We start from the raw sequence: 20,052 nt of genomic DNA, 5'->3' as shown, positions 1-20,052 counted from the left end.
AAATGAGCACTCTAATTAATAAGTCATTTTTTATTTTAGTAACAGTGTTTCTTTTATGATAATTTATTTAAATATTTACAAGTGACAAAAATTGCATCTAATTAAACTTCCTACTTTTATCAAACAAAAAAAAAATTAAAATCAACATCATAGCGATTAATAACACAAACGAACAGATCTACAATTATTTTGTTTGAAGATGACAGATACAAAGAAATTTGAAAAGAAATCATAGAGCAAGACTCAATTATTTTAAAATCAACATAAAAAATAAATGAAAAAGTCTGCTATAAGTACTAAACAATCGACATGATGATAATGATTAACACGGTAAACGAAATCTACAATTTAATGAATCAATTTCATTACTAACTAAACAAAACAAAAATTATGATGGACATATATACCTTGCTGGACTGGACTCGGTGGTTGAAAGTTGAAGAAAAATAACAGAGGGCAGCCACGATTTTGAGGAGAAGATAAATTAGAGGGGTCGCCTAGGGATTTGAAGGGAAGAGCGAGTACAAGGTTGAGAGACATGTTCAGGCTAGGGTTTTGATTTTATAGTGTAGAATCACTCTGTAGTGTAGTGTACATGAAAGAGGCACGGTTGGAGTTTTGAGGAGAAGAAGAAGAAGAGACATAGATAGAGTAATGGTTGACGACGGAAACTAAGAGACAGTCTTGAGATTGAGAATTTCAGAGAGGCGTGAGGCCAGGTTCTGTTCTGAGGGGAAGATGTATCATTAGTAATACTCGCAATCTCTAAAGCCGAGTTTTATAAATGCTGACTGATCACATACCAATTGCACACCAATCGTTTTGTATAGAGAAGTTTGGGTCCTCATGCAGTTTTTGCGATGGGTCGAACACAGGACCGACTAATCGAAATATTCTTCATCTATACTCGACTATTTTGATACTGAGTTTTAAATTAGTACTCGCTTGCACTGAGACCGAGTAGTACTTGGTCGTGGTTGTGAGAAGCAACACACAGTACTCGGTTATCCTATAATCGAGTAACAATACTCGCTACTTAGATAGCCGAGTTCAATATAGGACCGGTCCAACACCAATCGAATACCAATCGTTGTTTACAGAGAAGTTTTCCTGTACTCTTTTTTGATTTTTCGCCCATCAATACTCGACTACTGTGGTGTCGAGTTTTATAATTAAACAACTGAAGCAATTTTTGGTAATTTATTCACAGCCCTTCAGAGTGAAGTGGTAAAATAATATTATTGTGGTGTCAAATTACTAAATTTTTGGAACTACCAATACCAATGCTCTTACCATGAATAATATTATTGTCAATTCCAGCAAAAAAAGAAAAAAGAAAAAAAAAAAGAGGTATAATATTATTGTCAAAGAACTAATACCCATCCTCTCTCTGAACGAGCGCACACACAGAATATATTGTTTCCATGAAATTCTTGAACTATTCCACAGAAAGCTGGAACGACATCACTCACTTTTAGTGACATGTACAAAATTCGACGGCAATAATTAATTCAAACACCATTCGTTTATTTCCTTCAAAATAATCCAACGATTTGCTTTATCTAATTTTTGATATCACAGGCTTTTTCCATAAAAGTCATTACTGGGCACTGAAAGCATTACCTTAGTTTCCAAACAAGCTTGCATGTGTAGTTTTCAAGAGAATTAAAAGGAGTTATAATATGCTATTACAAATGGGGGCAGTTTGGGTCCAGTGTTTCTAGTACACTGGACCCACTAGGATGGTAACATATATTCAAAAATGGACATGTGTCATAATCCTAATGAATCCAAACTCATTACAAACCATCTATCATTATCATTGTCTTGATCAGTAGATAGTTTTGGTAATATCTTAACCATTATGCTAATTCTGTAAATCCTACTTCAAAGGTTTTTATTTTTATTTTTATTGGAGAAGATACTTCAAAGTAATGCACAAGTACATTACTTGGACAAAATTCATTACGCTTGACTTTAATTTTACTAAATATTTTTTACAAGTCGATGTAGCAATGAATATGCACGATTGGTAAATTTCAAAATATAATTAATGAAATTTGAAATTGTTTTTTCTGTGATTTGTGACATATGACTACATAAGTTTGTAAAAATTATGTAATAAAACTTGTAATACTTTCAGTGTCTCTTTTTCAATTAATTAAATTCAAATATGTACTTTATTACTCAATACGGCTTTCTTATGTATATTTAATTACTATTTCTAAGGTCAACACTCAATTAAATAACTGTACCTAAATTTTTTCTTAAGTTAAATCACTTGGCTTCATCTACTTCTTCTTCTTCTTTATTTATTTATTTGGAAAAATTATACTTTATCATTTTAAATTATACTTCAGATTATACTTGCACCCTAAACTTTTTGAATGCATTGCACCCCTTGTTACACTTTGCACTCTAATGTCAAGTTTGTTGTTAACTTGGATGAAAAAGTATGGTATCACATAAAAAGACTCAATTGTTCATCCAAATTAACACCCTCAACTATACTACCTATTACACTTTGCACCCTAAAACTTGGATTTTCATCCAAATTAATAGCAAAATTGATGTCAGGGTGCGAAGTGCAACAAATATCATAATTTAAGATGTAAATGTGCATTCGAAAAGTTTAGGGTGTAAAGTATAATCGAGATATAGTTTAGGGTGATAAATTTTAATTTTCACTATTTATTTTAAAGAAGATAGCTTGGCTTTAATCTACTTGAACAGTGAATATAATTTTCTGGTCTAGAAGTCTTCTAGCCTGCCGAGCCAACTAAATGAACTGAGTTTGACGTATAGTTTCGCTTGCACCTTTAAGTAATCCCAGTAATTAATTAATAATTAATCTAATGTGGATTATTATTGTAGCAATTTAATTAACATATAAGTTCTTGTCCCCAAAACACACTAGTCATTGTCCCTCATCAACTCAATTTTTCGGCTCCATATTTCAGATCATTAATTCAAAGCAACTCATTGGACCACCTTCAACTTTATTATATATGATATATAGTTCCAAGCTGCAACCCAACTGATGACCTGAGTAGCAGATTCATTTGTGGGGACTAATTACTTATATCATATTCTTAATTCCAAAGTTATTTTTGAAAAAAGTAAATAAATCTTTTGGCAGTACTAGTTCTTTTGCAAAGGATTATGTTACATTTCTTCCTGAGATATGATTGTTTTTTTGATAATCTGCAATTTTATTCAAAAAGAAAGAACTAAGAAACAAGAGGACAATCTGCCATACAAGCAAGCCTTAAGGGCGGAGGCAGAATGTTTGAACTAAAACAAAAGGAAAAATCAGTAGCTAGAGCTAACTTAGCAGCAGTATGTGCTGGGATGTTACAAAGTCTTCTCACCCACAAGAAAGTGCAGCTAACAAAGGAAGGGGTCAGACTCTTGATGTTATCAATGATATTCATGATGGACCAATTTGCAGAAGAGGGTGTAGACGAGAGCGCATCGAAACAAAGCTTCGCATCTCCTTCAATGATGATGTTAGTCCAGGTCTCAGAAATGGCTAATTGAGCAGCCCAAAGGATAGCTGTGGCTTCAGCTTGAATAGGCGAGAACAAGGGGATAGATTTTGCCCAAACTTTGATGACTACTCCATCATGGTTGCGAGCCACGGCAGCTATGGAAGCTTTGAGATCAGAATGTGCAGCGTCAACATTGATCTTAATGCAGTTGAATGGTGGGGGGGTCCAACTCAATAGGGAGGGCGGAGGTGTCTCTATATAATAAATTACCATTGATTTTGAGGTTTGAAGAGTGGACCAAACGATAGTAAAATAAAATAAGGAAAAATCTTTATGCATTTTCAGGAAATAAAATTAAATTCTGTTTATCACAAAATTTTCCAAATGACAAAGATGAATGATTTATGATTCAATTTGTCTCTCTCTTGTTTCTGAGATGGGATGAGAATTTTCTAGAAAATATTTTGGAAATACTAGTAAAATATGAATGAATTATAGAAACGTGAGATAAGAACATCAGCATCCATCAAAATTTAGTAGGGTTACTTTAAAAAAAATGCCTGACTAGGGGTCCATTATAACAAAACGTGTTTGCAACTATGTGCAGTAGCAATCACATTGCACTGAGGATGGTTCCGATTCGCTAGGGAAAAAGGAGGCCTATAGAAGAAATTTGGGCGAGATTTGCTGCTCTTGCCTCTCATTGAATCATATATATATATATATATATATATAAGGCCAATGCGCATGGCAAAAGATCACAAGAAAAGTGAATCCTACAATATATATTTTACAAAGACCGTAGCCATTAACATTTAGTTAAGTACTTGACTGGTAAAGGATACGTCTTCTAATTCTTATGCTAAGGGTATGATTCCTAGGCTTGAATACATGATGACTATTAGTCTATTATCATAATCTTAGATTCCTATTTTTGTTATTCTTTTCCCCGCTTTCCTTTTTTCTATATATAGAATAAGATTTTTTTTATATGTACTATTTAAATTTACTAAAATACTGTTTATCCCTAAAACATTTAAAACATGATAGAAATGTAATTGCCTTAAAATTCTTTGTTTTTTTTTTTTTTTTTTAAAAATAAACTTTTCTCATATTGTTCTATAATTCTATTATCACTATTTATTTTTAACATCCTTAAACTTTTCAGGTTTCAACATGCAACCCACTCAGAACCAGCTACTTCAAAGGTGAAGTATAAAAGAAAAGAAGAAATCAAAAGAAGAAGCAAGATTAATTACAAGAGGCCGGATGTACAAGAATTTGTGTTATGGTCTTGATTGTTGTGTGGGGTTTTGATTTTTTGGATTTGTTTGTGTTTAATTTTGTGTTTGTTTCTGAGGAAAAAAAAAAAGAAAAATAATTTTTTTATTTAAAAAAATAAAATTGAAGGAATTATTTTAAATTTAGAAGCTTATGTGGATCTGATGTGGCATTTTTAAATGCGAAATAAATTTTTTAATGGTAACGTCAACATTTAGTGTGCTGTCAGTGCACTCCATCTGTCATGTATGATATTTCCGTTAGTGAGATAACGGTTGAAATTAAATTGAAACGATTTTCAATTTTTAGAAACCAAAATAAAAAATGACCCAAAATATAAGGACCAAAAATGTATTTTTACCTAAAAAGAAACCCATTAACCCACCACAAACTAGATGCACCCACATGCTATAATTTTTGGGAAGAAGAGGAATAAGTGAGAGGAAACTTTGGGGTGTGTGGGAATTTTTCTTTCTTTAAATAAAAGAAAAAGTTTAACTACAAACTTGGTTGTACCCAATAGTTCTATGCCTATAACTTCCACTAAAAAAATTAACATGGCTACATATTTTGAAAATTCAACCGTTGGATTGCATATTTTTTATGTTCTGAACATGTATTGTCAAATTTTGTCAAATTAGATGTAATTCACTATTCGATCCATAAACGTAATTTTTATACATTATTTTATACTACAAAAACTTGAAATTAAAACATTTGAGTATTAATATAGTTATTAATCTTTGATTTCTGAAAATTTTGCAAGCACAAAGGATGTAAGAAAAAAATGCAATCCAAAGGTCGATTTCTCAAAATTCACATCTAGTAAAAAGATATGAAATAGGGTTGTAATCATTGATTACAATCAAGTTTATAGTCAAACTTTGTACTTAAATAAAAAGACATTGTTTTTTGTAAAAAAATTACACTTTCCAATAAACACATATTCATACCAAATAACCAATGCTGTGTTTTCAGTTTTGATAAAATGTTATAAAAACATGATAGCAAACATTTTGAGTACTCAAAATACATGTTTTTACCATACAATTTAAATCACAATTTTCACATTGTTTTGAAAACTAATACCCCAATACTACTACCAAACCAGCCTTAGTTGAGTATAAACTATAAACTTGAACTAGAGATTAGTTTGCTTACTAAACAGACGCATAAACAAGTCACTTCACGAGACAAAGCTCAAGAGGTTGATAGACGCCTTCGTCCATTTACATTCTGCAGCGTTTTAAGCAGGACAAGATCGATTGTAATTACTGTGGTTTGTGGCACTTCCTCTGTTCATTTTGGTCACATCCGATTTTGTCCAGCTTAAAACGGCGACACATATAGTGTCTGTTTGGCATAATTAATTTTATCAATTTATTTTATTATTTATTTTATTTTTACTATTATTCATGGGTTCATTGCACTTTTTAATATTATATATGAATTCTATTATACTATTTCAACTAACTTTTATCTTTATTTATATTACTTTTACCAAAAAAATTTTAACTTCAATAAAATAAAATAAAATAAGTAGATTTCAAGCAAACTTATAATGTGACGTTCAAAAATAAAATAGAATTTATAGGACAATGTATAAATTTTTAAAAAAATAATAATAATAATAATAATAAAACAAAAGAGGGGAAAAGACATGTGGGGCTAAAATAAGAAAGAAAGAAAATAAGCATTCAGATCTGAAACGAAAAGAATCCATTCTCCTTGTCTGGTGCGTTTGTGGTAGTCAGGTGAAACTGGAGGATCCAGATTGTTTTTAATCTCGACCAGCACGTTAATTTTCAGGTAAAGTCTATTACTTCTAGTTAGAGCCCTTTTCAGAGTCTTGTAAACTATTTCTGGGACTCTTAAATACTTGAGCTTTGAAACAATCACAAACTGACTAGTTTTTGTATATAGGATCTCTTCTGAAAGATTTGTTAACTGGGTACCACGCGGATTCCTGAATTTTGTTGAATTTCTTTGTCTTGAATTGAGCTTCAGAGAGAATTTATTGTTGTCTTTAAGAGATTGTTTCGAAGGTCTGCTAGATGGGTAGAGCTAAATTTCTGAAATTTGCCGAGTTTCATATGTTGCTGTAATTTAGAAGACTTTTTATGTGTAGAAGAACTGAAAATATTTGTTAACAGAAGCCCTCAAAGATGTTCCATCTGGGAAGACCTCAATTCCTGATTTTTGCATAATCTCAGTGAAGTGTTTGTAGGAATTTGCTCTATAGATTTGTCTTTGTAAGGCCTTCATGTATTTATTTAATTGGCTGCACTTGACTTCTCTAAAGTTTTTTTAGTTAGTTTGAGAATTTGGGGGTGAGGGTTTGCGGAAGTGGAAGATAGTTGTAGAAGAAGAAACATGGGTGACAGATTTTGGGTGAATGAAGAAGACAGGGTCATGGTGGAGTCAGTATTGGGTACAGAAGCATGTGAGTTCTTGGTCTCATCAGCTTCTGAAAATGTGTTATCAGATTTAGTTACACCGCGCAGTGAATTGGGTGTGCAGCGGGGCTTGTGCCAACTTGTTGAAGGGTCCTGTTGGAATTATGCTATTTTCTGGAGGGTTGTGAGCTTGAAATCTGGTGGGTCTGCCTTAATTTGGGGTGATGGGCACTGCCGAGATCCAAAAGGTGCAGGAGCTGGAGACAGGAATAGTAGAGGGGATGGCAGTTTGGAGGGGGTTGAGAAGAAGGAGGAGGTGAAGAAGCAGGTGCTCCAAAAGCTTCAGGCGTGTTTTGGTGGGTTGGATGAGGATAATTTTGCAGCAAGGTTAGATGGTGTGTTGGATGTTGAGATGCTTTACCTCTCTTCAATGTATTTTACTTTTCGGTGTGATTTGCCGTGTCGCCTTGGGGAGTCATATATGTCTGGTAAATCAATTTGGGCTTCAGATATGTCTAGTTCTTTAAATAATTATCAACAGAGGTCATTTCTAGCGAGATTAGCTGGATTCCAAACTGTGGTGTTTGTACCAGTGAAATCTGGAGTTGTGGAGTTTGGGTCAATCAAATCAATTCCAGAAGAGCAGACTATCTTGGATATGGTTAAAACTGTATTCGGAGAATCTAATTATGTACAGTCAAAGGTGTTTCCGAAGATTTTTGGACATGAACTTAGTCTGGCTGGTACAAAATCCCGATCAGTCAATATTAATTTTTCCCCCAAGTTGGAAGATGATACAGGTTTTGCTTCGGACACTTTTGAAGTACAAGCAATAGGTACCAATCATGTTTATGGAAATTCTTCTAATGGATGTCAAAGCGATGATAATGAAGCAAAACTGTTTCCACAGTTGAACCAAATGGTTGTTGGGGGTTTTAGTGCTCAAACAAGAGTTTCTAGTTTGGAGCTGTCTAAGGATGACTCATCACCTCAGCCTGATGAGCGGAAACCCAGAAAGAGAGGGAGAAAGCCTGCCAATGGGAGAGAAGAACCCTTGAACCATGTGGAAGCTGAGAGGCAGAGGCGTGAGAAGCTTAACCAGAGGTTCTATGCGTTAAGAGCTGTTGTTCCCAATATATCTAAGATGGACAAGGCCTCTCTGCTTGGTGATGCCATCACCTATATCACTGATCTCCAGATGAAGATCAGGGTTTTGGAAACTGAAAAGGAACTAGAAAAAAATAAGCACAAGCAGTTACCTGCATCAGAGATTGATTTTCAGGAAAGGCCAGAGGATTCAGTTGTGAGGATGAGCTGCCCACTAGATGCTCACCCGGTTTCTGGAGTCATCAAAATGTTTAGGGAACATCAAATTGTAGCTCAAGAGTCTAGCGTTTCAACAGAAAATGACAAGGTTGTTCATACGTTTTCCATTCAGACTCAAGGTGGTGCTGCAGAGCAGTTGAAGGAGAAGCTAGTGGGCGCCCTTTCAAAGTGAATCGACTTAAGTTTGAGTTTAGGTGACCCAATGCATCTCTTTGAAGAAACAAATGGAATTTGTTGTTCTTGACTGACTCGTCAGATTGTCCTCTGCCATTAATGATCTGTAATCTAACTTCAGATGGCTGAATGATGTTGCTTTGTTAAATTCATGGAGTTATTCATGTTCTGAAATTTGTTTTTGATTGCATAAAGACCACGAGTCAAGTAGGTTGGGGATTCGGGCTAAGCGAACTATTAGATGGCAAATGTTTGGTTTTTTTTTTTTTTTTTTGTGTACTATTAGATAGCAAATGTTAACCTAGTGTAAAACTGAGCTAAAAGATAGCACTGTACTCATATATGATAAGTTCTCTTGTACACTATTTTTATTTTTATTTTTTTGGCCGAGTCTCTTGTACTCGTATTTTAATTTGTATATATAAATTCCGAGAACATGATAGTGCTAAGAACTAAGGAAAATTAATAATTTTGGTGGTTCTGGGACCATCTAGAGCCCAGACCATGACTCCTGACGAACGAGGTGGTGGGAGAAACCAGTTTGCTCTGTGGGACTGTATCTTGCTAGTGGAGTTTCATCAATCACTCGAGCAAAGATACTTGCGCCTTGGGAGGCATAGTGGTTTCATGGATCTCACTGCAGATCTGATGCAGAAAATGGACAGTCCAGAAATGGAGCAGTTTTATAAGTTTGTACATGGGGACGCTTGGAAAATCCGAGCAGCATTTTAGAGTATGCCATGTACAAACATGAATATCAACAAATCAAACCAAATTAAACTTGGAATGTTATTGGTAGCGATGTCAAAAAAACAGTTCTAGTTTGTTTAAATAGTGGGGCTTCTTTAGAAAAGTAAGTCACGCCTATATCATTCTCGTTCTAACAGTGAAAAATCTTGAGCTTGTCATTGAGCCAATAAATCTCAACATTATTATTTTGATCGATCCTACTTTTTCTGTGTTTAAGGAAGCGAAATAACCCCAACCTGCTAAATTTGTAGGATCTCTTCAGAAAGCATTACTTGCAGCCAGCCTACAAACCTTAGGTTAATTATTCTAGATTTTGTGGCAAATACAGCAAGCCAGATCAATGTTTTTATTTGTATTTGTGGTCAGCACATGGGCTTGCTCATGGACCTTCATTTTTTACAAGTGTTTCCAACTCACAATGAAAAGCCTAGGTTTGGGTTCATGGGTAAGCCCAAATAGGCTCACTTATTACCCTCTAAACCACACTCCTTTAATTCCTCAAATATAAGGGGCTTGGGAAATATATGAAAATAAAATGCTGTACACAGAGATATTAGGCGCACAAGAAATTTGGGTTTTGCCTCATGTGAGCTTGTAGGGCTTTTAACAAAAGTAGTCATTAACCCACTCTAATTCGTTCACTTCTATAAATAATACCCCCTTCATCAAATTGGGGACTTTTTTTTTTTTTGCTGAATTGGGGACTTTTTGAGGGAGAATTTCAACCCATTTATCATATTAACAAAGTGGTGCTAAAATTTCTATGAAAGCTTAAGAGAGACATTAGGTTGCTTCATGCAAGATCACTATTCTTAAGCTACAAAAATCCTAACAAACTTAGTCTACTTCCATCCCATCCACAATCATCCATCTCAGCAATCATCTTTCTCAAATCAGACACTACAATCTCCTACATACATCACCACACACAACTCCCCTAAACAATCAAGCGGAAGACTCATGGATTAAGGAATCGAGCACATTAAAGAATTTCATTTCCATAGAAGAAATATGACATCATGCCATTTGAAAAAAAAAAAAAAAGTTGTTCATGAAATTATAATTTATAAATCCCTAATCCTAACCTGATGATTTTCAATGATATGATTATTATTACCATGCATATAGCTATATGATCATGCATTATATTAGATCCTAATTTCCATAAATATCACACAATAAGCACATTTAAATTCAAGTATTGCATCGTAATGACACGTTAGGTTAAAAAAGTACATAACATACTATAGTCTTCAATTTCTCGTAGACTGATTTATGGATTGGGTAGAGTGGGTGTCTTATACCTTTCCATCGACCAAAATGACAAAATATCATCTTTGGTTGAAATATTTAGCAATCTATCACTGTTTATGAAATACTTAGCAATTTACCACATTTTTAAAACTCAATTTCGTGAAACTCGAGTTTCATAAAAAACTGCCACGACGGCACCTGCTGACCTGGATTGTTTCAATTAAAAAATACCACGTGAAACTCGAGTTCCTTGTAATGTGTTACTTGAGTTTATAAAACTTGAGTACTATAAAACTACACTGAATAAAGAACTTTTATTGAAAACTGGACTCTTTGAATTACAACACTTTACAATCACTTCTATTACACCAATGCACACACGGCACATCTCTGACAAGAAATAAAGCTTGTGAGACAAGCTCCTTAAATGAGTCTTTGACTTGTCGACTCTAATGACCACACTTGCTCTTGAGGGATGGTGTGATTTGACTGGTTTCAACTAAGGCTTGGGTAAAGACAATGAAATGGGAAAAGAAGAGGAGAGGTTCAAATTTTTAAAGAAACTTGAGCTTCAAGGGCTCAAGTTTCATATTACAAGGAACTCAAATTCTTAAAACTTGAGTTTGACTTGAACTTCTAAATTATAAAATGCCAGATCTCAGCTTCTACTACTGTGTCACTTTTTTATGGAACTCGATTTTCATAAACTTGAGTTCTATGTAGAATGCGAACTTCATGAACTTGAGTTTCAAAACAGTAGTAAATTGTTAAATATTTCGCAAACAATAATGGATTGCTAAATATTTTAGCAAAAGATGATATTTGGCCATTTTGGCCCCTTCCCACCTTCATAACCTAGCATTCATATTCAGATCTTGAGTCTGAAGACCAAGTCCTTATAATTTCTTTTTGCTCTTCTCTTAGATTGTATCTAGGAAACAAATCAATGTATTGAAAGATTGATTTATAGATCAAACAAAATGGGTGCCTAATAATTCACATGTTGTTCTTGCCTAAATGCTTTAATTTCCTATTGCAATAACATTCTCTTTAGAGCTTGACAAGTGTCTATCCAGTATATACATTGTGAAGCCAATAAATGTGCTTGATAGTCAAGCTAACTTGGGAACCATGCTTTTCTTAATCCTTTTGTTTGTATTGGACTTACCCCATCTATACATTTTGTGTACTTATGCCAAGTCCAAGGACTATCAACTCCTAGACTTACTACATAATTTGTGTTGTTCTTCTCTTTGTACTCTTAATCTTTTCCTTTTAATATATAATTAGTTTTCGGTGACAATTGCTAGTTAAAAAGTTTTCATAATCATAAACAAGTAATAGAGTTTGAAACTTATGGTATTTGCTTAAAACGTTATAATGTTTGACACGAAATACGAACATGAAGCGAACATGATATAATTTTTTGCGGAAGAACTTTTAGGTGTAAATGGATTCATGTCAAAATGAGTCGACATGTTTTGACAAGATTAAAAATTTGATCAATTTTGTATTGATCTATTTAACTAGCAATAGTTCCTTAATGCTTTGTTCATGTACCTTGTACCTTACTGTACCTTAACTTAAGTTTCCATTTCTATCACCATATAGAAATAAAAATTCTAATAATTCTTGCAACAACATCAAAATCATTTATAAAAAAAAAAAAAAAAAAAAAAAAAAAAAAAAAAAAAAAAATACAAACTATATCATAAATGATATAAAATAAGAAAAATGAAAAGTTAAATGATGCAAAAAAGAATTAATTGGACACTTGGACTATTCATGAGAAATTTAAATATTAAAATTGATGATGATTTGATCGTCAGTTGATTTATGATCGTCCAGATGAAACTGTTCCTCGCCAGACCAATCTTCTGCAACTCGTGAACGAACGAAAGGAAGTAGTTCGCCGGCGTTGTGCCTGCAAAAAGGTCTCCGATGCCAAAGTCAGTAAGATTGACAAAGGAGAACAATGGGAGTAATTTTCTAGAGTGTTTTCTTACCCTGCCCCTCTCGGGGTTTAGCTCTTTTATACGTGTGTTTGTAGGTCCTTTCTTCTAGCCGTTGGTGGAGTCTTGATGGAGGCTTTAATCTAGCCTGGTAACGTCTTTGCTGGGTGTTAATGATGAGCTGCCATTCCCAACGGTCTGAAGGTTGATTAATGTCTTGTAACCGCTCCGCGAGGAGTAGGAACAAGTGTCCGGATGTTTGAGCGACGACCTTCTCTCTTGGGACGATTTTATCAAGATCGTCCCTATCTTGCCTTGTGTGGACGATTACCATTTTGGTCGGGCGTATCAGCTGCCCCCTATTCCATGGTCGTCCATTATTTGGACGATTATAGGAATATGAAGAGTTTGTTATGACCATTCATTTTTTATTCATTTATTTTTCAGTAATGGCGCTTGGAATTCTGCTCCGCATTGATTGCGTAGTGGCGGCTATGAATCCTCTCAGCGCCACGTGTTTGGTTTCTACTGGTAGGAGTGTCTCGTTTCCGGTGAGTGTCTTTTCAGTTTTCCCGCACTTTCCAAGGCAGAAACGTTTGATCTCTTTTGGTTTTTCCTTTTTCCATTTCTCCATTGTCTGTGCAGTTGTTCTCTCCTACGCGTATTTTGCTCCTCAACTCCTCAGTTTTCTTCCTAACTTCCAGGTACGCCCACCCCATTTTACGCTTTTCTTTCCTTTCCAGTTTTCCTTTGTATTTGTGTCACTTGAATTCTTTTTCCTTTTCTGTACTGGTTTCTCTTCTCACTGAGTGGTGGGGTTAGTTTTTTTTTTTTCTTTTTCTCTCCTTTAATGGTGGACACCTTCGAAGTTAGGCGTAGCTTCCCTTCCGTAGCCTTTCTCCTTGCCCGCCTAGGTTCCTTGGTAGAGCTTTCTGGTGACCTATTGGGTGCGCCTTCCCTCGCCGGTTCGTACCCTGTGGTGGAGGAATTTGTTAATAGGGGTTCTGGGTTAGGTTCGGCGTTGGGTGTTTTATACCCCCTTCTGTTGGAGTCTCAGGCTTGGTTTCGGTCTATTAGGGGGCAACTAAGAGGGGAAAATATGGGTTTAGAAGAAGGGTTAGGTGATCTAGAGAGGGGTTCGTCCTCAAATGTGGTTGAGGAAGAGACCGGGATCGTCGCTATAACCACCACTCCTTCCCGTGCTCCTTCGTCCTCCCATTCCCCTGTTCCGGCGACGACCCGTCGATTTCATGCCCTGAAGGAAAATTGCTCCTTAAAAGTTGAGGTTTTTAGTAAGTTTAAGGACAGATTTCAATTTCCAGAGGGAACTAAGGCTCGTCTACCCAGGAAGGGCGAAAAAGCTTGTGCCTTTGCCCACGGAGAAGTTTGCTTTTACGAGGCAGCTTTTTCGTGTGGCCTCCGATTCCCCATCCATCCATTCATAATGGAGCTTCTTTACCATTTTAACCTTGCACCGGGGCAACTTATGCCTAACTCTTGGAGAATAGTGATTAGCTGCATGGTGATCTGGACGACCATTGCTGACGGGGATATGATCTCAGTTAATGAGTTTGTCTACTTGTATCGTCTGAAAGAGTCCAGGGAGTTTGGGTACTACGAGTTCGTCCCTTGGTCTAGGAAGGCCCGTCTGGTAGCTGACCTTCCATCGTCCTTTCGCTACTGGAAGTCAAGATACTTCTTTGTATCTGGGGATGGTTGGGAGACGTTGCCCGACGATCTGTGGGGGAATGTTCCTAGGTTGCTGCGACGATGGGAGACCCCGTTGATTGGTGCGTGTCTCCCAATGTTGTTGGGCCCTCTCTCTTTTTTTTTTTTTTTTTTTTTTTTTTTTTTTTTTTTTTTTTTTTTAGCTTGTGTCTTGACGTCGTCCTTTTGCAGTGAAAGACCGTCCGGAGCTAGAGGCCAGGTTTGCCAAGCGAGTGCAGGCTGCTCTTGAATACGCCAGGACGATAGAAGATTTTGGAGAGCTGATTGATCCGCGAACCTTGGCTCGTCACTGCCTGGGGCCAGAACCTTCACTTTACGTTCTCAGTACTCTTGACCGTGAAGAGAGAAAACGTAATTTGCACTTCACGCTTTTTCTTTGTGTTTGCTTGCATTCTTTTTACTCGTCCTTACGCCTCTTTTTTTATTCGTCCTTGGTAGAAATGACGTCAAAATTCAACAAGGAGATGTATGCTAAAATCAAGGGCAAAAAGAATGAGCCCCTTTCCAGCATAGGCCAGAAGCGGCTGAGGATCACGGATAGGGAGAAGGAGAAAGAGGTAGTGGAGAGAGGGTCGTCCACACCTACCCTTGATCTGGACGAAGGTCTGGTTGCATCTCCTGGAGTTTCGATCGAGGAGGTTGCTCGTCCCTCGAAGAAGCAGAAAGCTGCTAGCAAGGGAAAAGGGAAAGCTGATGCCAGCGTTTGGTCAGATGCAGGGACGGCCATGGACCGCGCTACCGAGCTCTTTACCCCTGCTGAGATGAGGGAAGTTACGAGCATTCCTTCACACGAGATGGTGAGCCGCCACGTCCACAAACTCGTGCAGGTGAATCGTCATACATCTTGTTTTTTTTTTTTTTTTTTTTTTTTTTCTTCGTTTTTCATCTTTGTTGTTTTTTATTGAGCTAACTTTTATTATCTTTGTATTCGTCCATAGGTGTTGGGGGAGACCATGCACATCACCACTCAGTACCTGGCAAATGAGGAGAAGGCCGTCGTGGCCAACTCGAAGGTAGACGCTTTGGAGGCTGAAGCTTCTGGTTTGCGCAAGGACCTGATCACAACTATGGACTCTCTCAACGCTTCTAAGGAGCAAGTCCGCGTGCTGACGGAGCAGCTGGATTCTGAGAGACAAACCGTGAAGCAGAAGGACGAACTTCTAGCGACGGCTGCTCAGAAGATGAAGGTTGCAGTAGCCAAAGCCGTCACTGCCTTCCAATCCTCTGAAGAATACAACACCCTTCTCTTCCAGTGGTACTTTAAAGGGTTCGAGCTGCTGCGAAGGTATCTCGTCAAGCATGGTCCTGCCGTGAGCCTTGACGATCTGGACTTTGAAGCCGTTGATAAGGAGATTGAGGAGGACGAGGCGGCTCAAACAGGAGCGTCCACCGGTGTCGAACCACCTCAGGCTACCCAGGACGATGATGTAAGGTTGAATTTATTCAACCATCTAATTGGCTTTATTCCGTGCCAAATTTGCTTGTAATGCAGCATTTAGTAACCCTGTATTTAGGTGGGATTGTTGTAAGGGTAGTGAGTGAGATAGTGTGAAGATTGCTCAAGAGTGTGCAAGAAAACAGAGTGTCGCGGCTGGGACTCGCGACTGGACTCGCGGCTTCAACCCGCCAGAAGATGCACACGTGCCAAGCATGCTGGAAGATGAACAGTCATGCTAGCTGGAGCACTACAGGACAAAACAGGACAACTGGCCATGCGGTTAACTCGCGACTGGAACTCGCGACTTAGTCAAGCCGCGAGGTCATGCCGCGAGCCACCCCTGTTTTGGAAAAACCTGACGTTTCGCATTCCACTCCTCTTCAGTATAAATACCCTTTTAACCCACGATTGAAAGAGAGCTTCCAGAGAGAATTTTGAGAGAGAAACCCTAAAGAAAAACCAGATTGTTTCACCCACAATCTCTACCTTAGAGTCTCATCAAATTCCCTCACTCTCTTCCTCTCCATTGTCAAATCCTTGAGAGGACTTTATACCAAACCTGGTTCTCACCCTTATCATCCCTGTGAGACAGTCGTTTGGAGTTCTGGGAAGCAGTTAGGAAGGAGCCAATCTTTATTGGTGGATGCTACGGTGTAGTAGTAGAATCCGGAAAGCTAGAAAAGAAAAAGGTTCGGCGCAACCTCGTTGGAGCAAGAAGCTTGGAGGGCTTAGGTGCATTGGGTAGATTAGGCTTGGAGGGTCTATTGCTGTCCTTGTATCCCAACTGTATTTTCTAGTGGATTGATTACCGCTTGGAGGGCGGCGGAGAGGTTTTTCGCCGAGGTCTTCGGTTTCCTCTTCGATAACATATCTGGTGTTATCGCTGTGTTTGCATCTTCCTTCCTCTCTATCTCTGCCTTTACATTATCTGCTGTGGTTTATTTTGTTGTGGCTTAGATAGTTGTTTAATCAATTCCATGTTATAGCATATGTTAAGTTTCCGCACACTAGTTGTTTAACATATTGCTGTGTTGAGTAAATTGGTTTTTGGGGGTCTAAACGTTCAAAAGTGTTTTTGTACACGTTTTTGAACTTTCAATTGGTATCAGAGCAGGTACACATCTGTTTGGTTTTATTACCATTGTGTGATCCTTGACTCCCTTTCTTTTGAGATGGATAGGTCTCAATCCCTTAATGCACCTCCATATTTTGATGGAAGTAATTATGCATTTTGGAAGGTTCGTATGAGAGCCTTTTTATGCTCTATTGATGAATCCGTGTGGGATGCTGTTGAGATGGGTTGGACCAAACCTGAAGCAGCCAAATCCACATGGGATAAGGCAGCACTTACTGCATCTAATGCTAACAGTAAAGCACTAAATGCTATTTTCTGTGGTGTGTCTCCAGACGAATTTCACAGGATTTCTCACATTACTATTGCCAAAGATGCATGGGAGATTCTGGAAACAACTTATGAAGGCACGAAGAAGGTGAAAGATACCAAGTTACAAATGCTGACCACTCGGTTTGAGGAGCTCAAGATGAGTGAGGATGAGTCTTTCGACTCTTTCTATGGGAAGTTAAATGAAGTGGTTGTCAGTAAGTTTAACTTGGGAGAGAAGATGGAGGACTCAAAGATTGTCAGGAAGATCCTCCGATCATTGCCGGAAAGCTTCCGTGCCAAAGTGACAGCCATTGAAGAGAGCAAGGATCTTGACGACATCAAGGTGCAGGAGCTGGTTGGTTCTCTACAGACCTATGAAATGTCGCTGCCAAATCAACGGAAGGGTAAATCCATTGCTCTAAAGACCACTAATGAGAAGGTGGAAGATCAAGGCTCGTCGGGAGAAGATATGGTGGACAAGGATGTAGCCTATCTTGTTAAAAATTTCAAGAAGTTTTTGAAATTCAAAAACAATGGAAAATTTGATGATAAGAGAAATTTCCAAAATTCTGGAAGGGAGAAGAGGGATTTCAAAAGAAAAGATGGAAAAGAATCCCAATCCACACAAGGTGTTGTTTGCTTTGAATGCAACGGACATGGACACTTCAAGAAGGAATGTCCTAATTATTTGAAGTCGAAAGGCAAGGTGTATGCCACAACCTTGAGTGATTCAGACTCGTCCGACTCAGAATCTGAAGAGAGCTGTGATGGAGAAGGGAACTACTCAGCTTTCATGACTATTGCTCATGTTGAGTCTTCGGATGAATTGAATTTGCTTGTTCAAGACCTTGGAGAACATAGTGAGGATGACTCACTAGGAATTGTTGAAGAATCTGAAGCTGAAGAAGAAGAAAGCACAGCTACTCTTCAAGAAAATTACAACTCACTTTTGGAGAAATCTGGTGAATACACAAGGGTGGCCAAGGCTGCTGTGAGAAAGATGAAGAAGGCTGAGGAGGACTACAAAAGTCTCCTAATCCGGTATAGGGAGGCCAAATGCGAGATTGAAACTCTTAATGGTGAGCTGTCCGAAGCCTACACTAAAGTGAGATTCCTTGAGAATGAGGTTGTTCAAGCAACTGCAAAAATAGAAAGGGTCACCACCAAGAAGCTTGATGATGTTATATCATCTCAAAAGAGCTTCTCAGACAAATCCGGACTGGGATATACCGGAGGAAGTAGCTCAACTGGAAATGTCACCAAAGAAGTGAAGTTTGTGAAGTCCAAAGATCCAGTTGTAGCTGACTCTACGAGTGTGAACCTCGAGGTGGAGAAAAAGAAGAATGTGGTGGACCAACGGATGCTGAATCAACGGAATCAGTCTATGGGCAGGTCCGAGTCTCGTGCCAAGTCACGTCCACGACCACAAAGAGGTCCTAGAGGAATGTATGTGTGTCATTATTGCGGACTTCAAGGGCACACTCGACCAAATTGCCAAAAGCTGAGGGCAATGAACAGTGCTACTCCTCAAAAGTCAGGAGGACCAAGAGCTGATAGGAGAACTTGGGCAGGTGATCAACCTAGAGAGCAACATGGAGATCCCGGAATGATGGACGTGATGAAGATGATTGGTGCATTCACCAACTGCTTGGAAAGCTTCTCACGAAGGTTTGAAAGCCCTAACTCCCGTACCCAATCCTCTAAGGAAATCACCCCAAACGCAAGTGTCGTGTGGGTGAAAAGGGGTACTCATGCATAAGCATTACAACATGTCCATGCATTAATACTTCCTATGCTTTGTGACTATGGTTGTTTGATATGCTTGTTGCTTTTGATTTTGTTTGTTTGTTTGTGAATTTTTCTTAATTGTGTTTTATCAATCTTTTTGTTTCTTGAGTCAAAAATCCAAAAATTACATAAAAATTTGAAAATCAAAAGGCTTGATTGACTTTGTTGAGTTTTGTCTTAAAACTCGTTTTGCCGTGTACCTTTGTGCTAATGGCTTTGTGCATTTTCGAACATTACTTGTTTTCATGCACTCATATCACTATGGGAAAAATCTTGAAATCTATGTGATTGTTGTAAATAGATCTTCAAACTTGTCATGAATGATTAGTGAATGGTTATGTTGATCTTGAAACATGCATAGTCTTATGTCTATATCTCTTCCCATTTTTTATTTTTTTTGTTTTGCTAAAAAGAGCTCACTAAATGTAAATCTCCAAATGAAAAGAGATATTGAGCTGCAAAAGCCTGTCGCACACTCTAGTATTTGACTAGGAAAAAGGGTAAGCGACCTTATATCAAAAGTGAAATTTCTTTCAAAAAGGCCAAAGGCCTGTTCTTCAAAGAAAAGTGTTGTCTATCCCTCTCACAATGAGAGATGATTGCCTCAAAAGATCAAATGTTATGGCTGAAAGTGGAGTCAAATGAAAGGCTCCTAGTTATGTTATCAAGGTGTGTGGGAAGTCATATATTCATATTTCTATAATTGAGATTGGTCACATGATCTAGTGCTAATTGTGTATGCCTTGGTTGAATTGATCATTGAAGCTTCACATTAGACAAAGGACTATTTCATTGTTGATATCCACACACAACACACAAGTTTATGTTTGATAAATGCCATATTCATTTGTGTGATTGTACTTGATAAAATGTGTTTTCACATGCTCAATCTTTGTTAATTCAAGCACAAAAAGATTTTTGAGTGTTTTAGGTGTGTTTGGAAAGTGTTTTGCTGGAAAAATCTGAAAATTTCAAAAATACAGTTTTGCCCTGTTTTGGCGGCTCAGTCGCGGGTGTGTCAAGTCGCGAGCCTCAGTCGCATCTTCGCTGGTCAGTTTTGGCGACTTGTTCGCGAGTGGAAGGTCCAGTC

At 37.6% G+C, this 20,052-nt stretch overlaps 2 protein-coding genes across 2 annotated transcripts; one reads left to right on the top strand and one right to left on the bottom strand.

Annotated features, from left to right (window-relative positions):
* Nucleotides 1-3,230: 3,230 nt before the first annotated feature.
* Nucleotides 3,231-3,764, bottom strand: LOC126710119 (uncharacterized). Its single transcript, XM_050410495.1, has one exon. It carries the CDS (start codon nucleotides 3,762-3,764, stop codon nucleotides 3,231-3,233), a length of 534 nt encoding a protein of 177 aa, XP_050266452.1.
* A 2,668-nt stretch (nucleotides 3,765-6,432) lies between these two features.
* On the top strand, nucleotides 6,433-9,045 carry LOC126708718 (transcription factor bHLH3). Its single transcript, XM_050408596.1, has 2 exons — nucleotides 6,433-6,581; nucleotides 6,696-9,045. Exon 2 carries the CDS (start codon nucleotides 7,146-7,148, stop codon nucleotides 8,664-8,666), a length of 1,521 nt encoding a protein of 506 aa, XP_050264553.1. The 5' UTR covers nucleotides 6,433-6,581; nucleotides 6,696-7,145; the 3' UTR covers nucleotides 8,667-9,045.
* The last annotated feature ends 11,007 nt before the right edge of the window (nucleotides 9,046-20,052 follow it).

Source organism: Quercus robur, chromosome 12 (genome assembly GCF_932294415.1).
Source record: "Quercus robur chromosome 12, dhQueRobu3.1, whole genome shotgun sequence".
Lineage (NCBI taxonomy): Eukaryota > Viridiplantae > Streptophyta > Magnoliopsida > Fagales > Fagaceae > Quercus > Quercus robur.
This window is presented reverse-complemented; position numbering and strand designations above follow the sequence as displayed.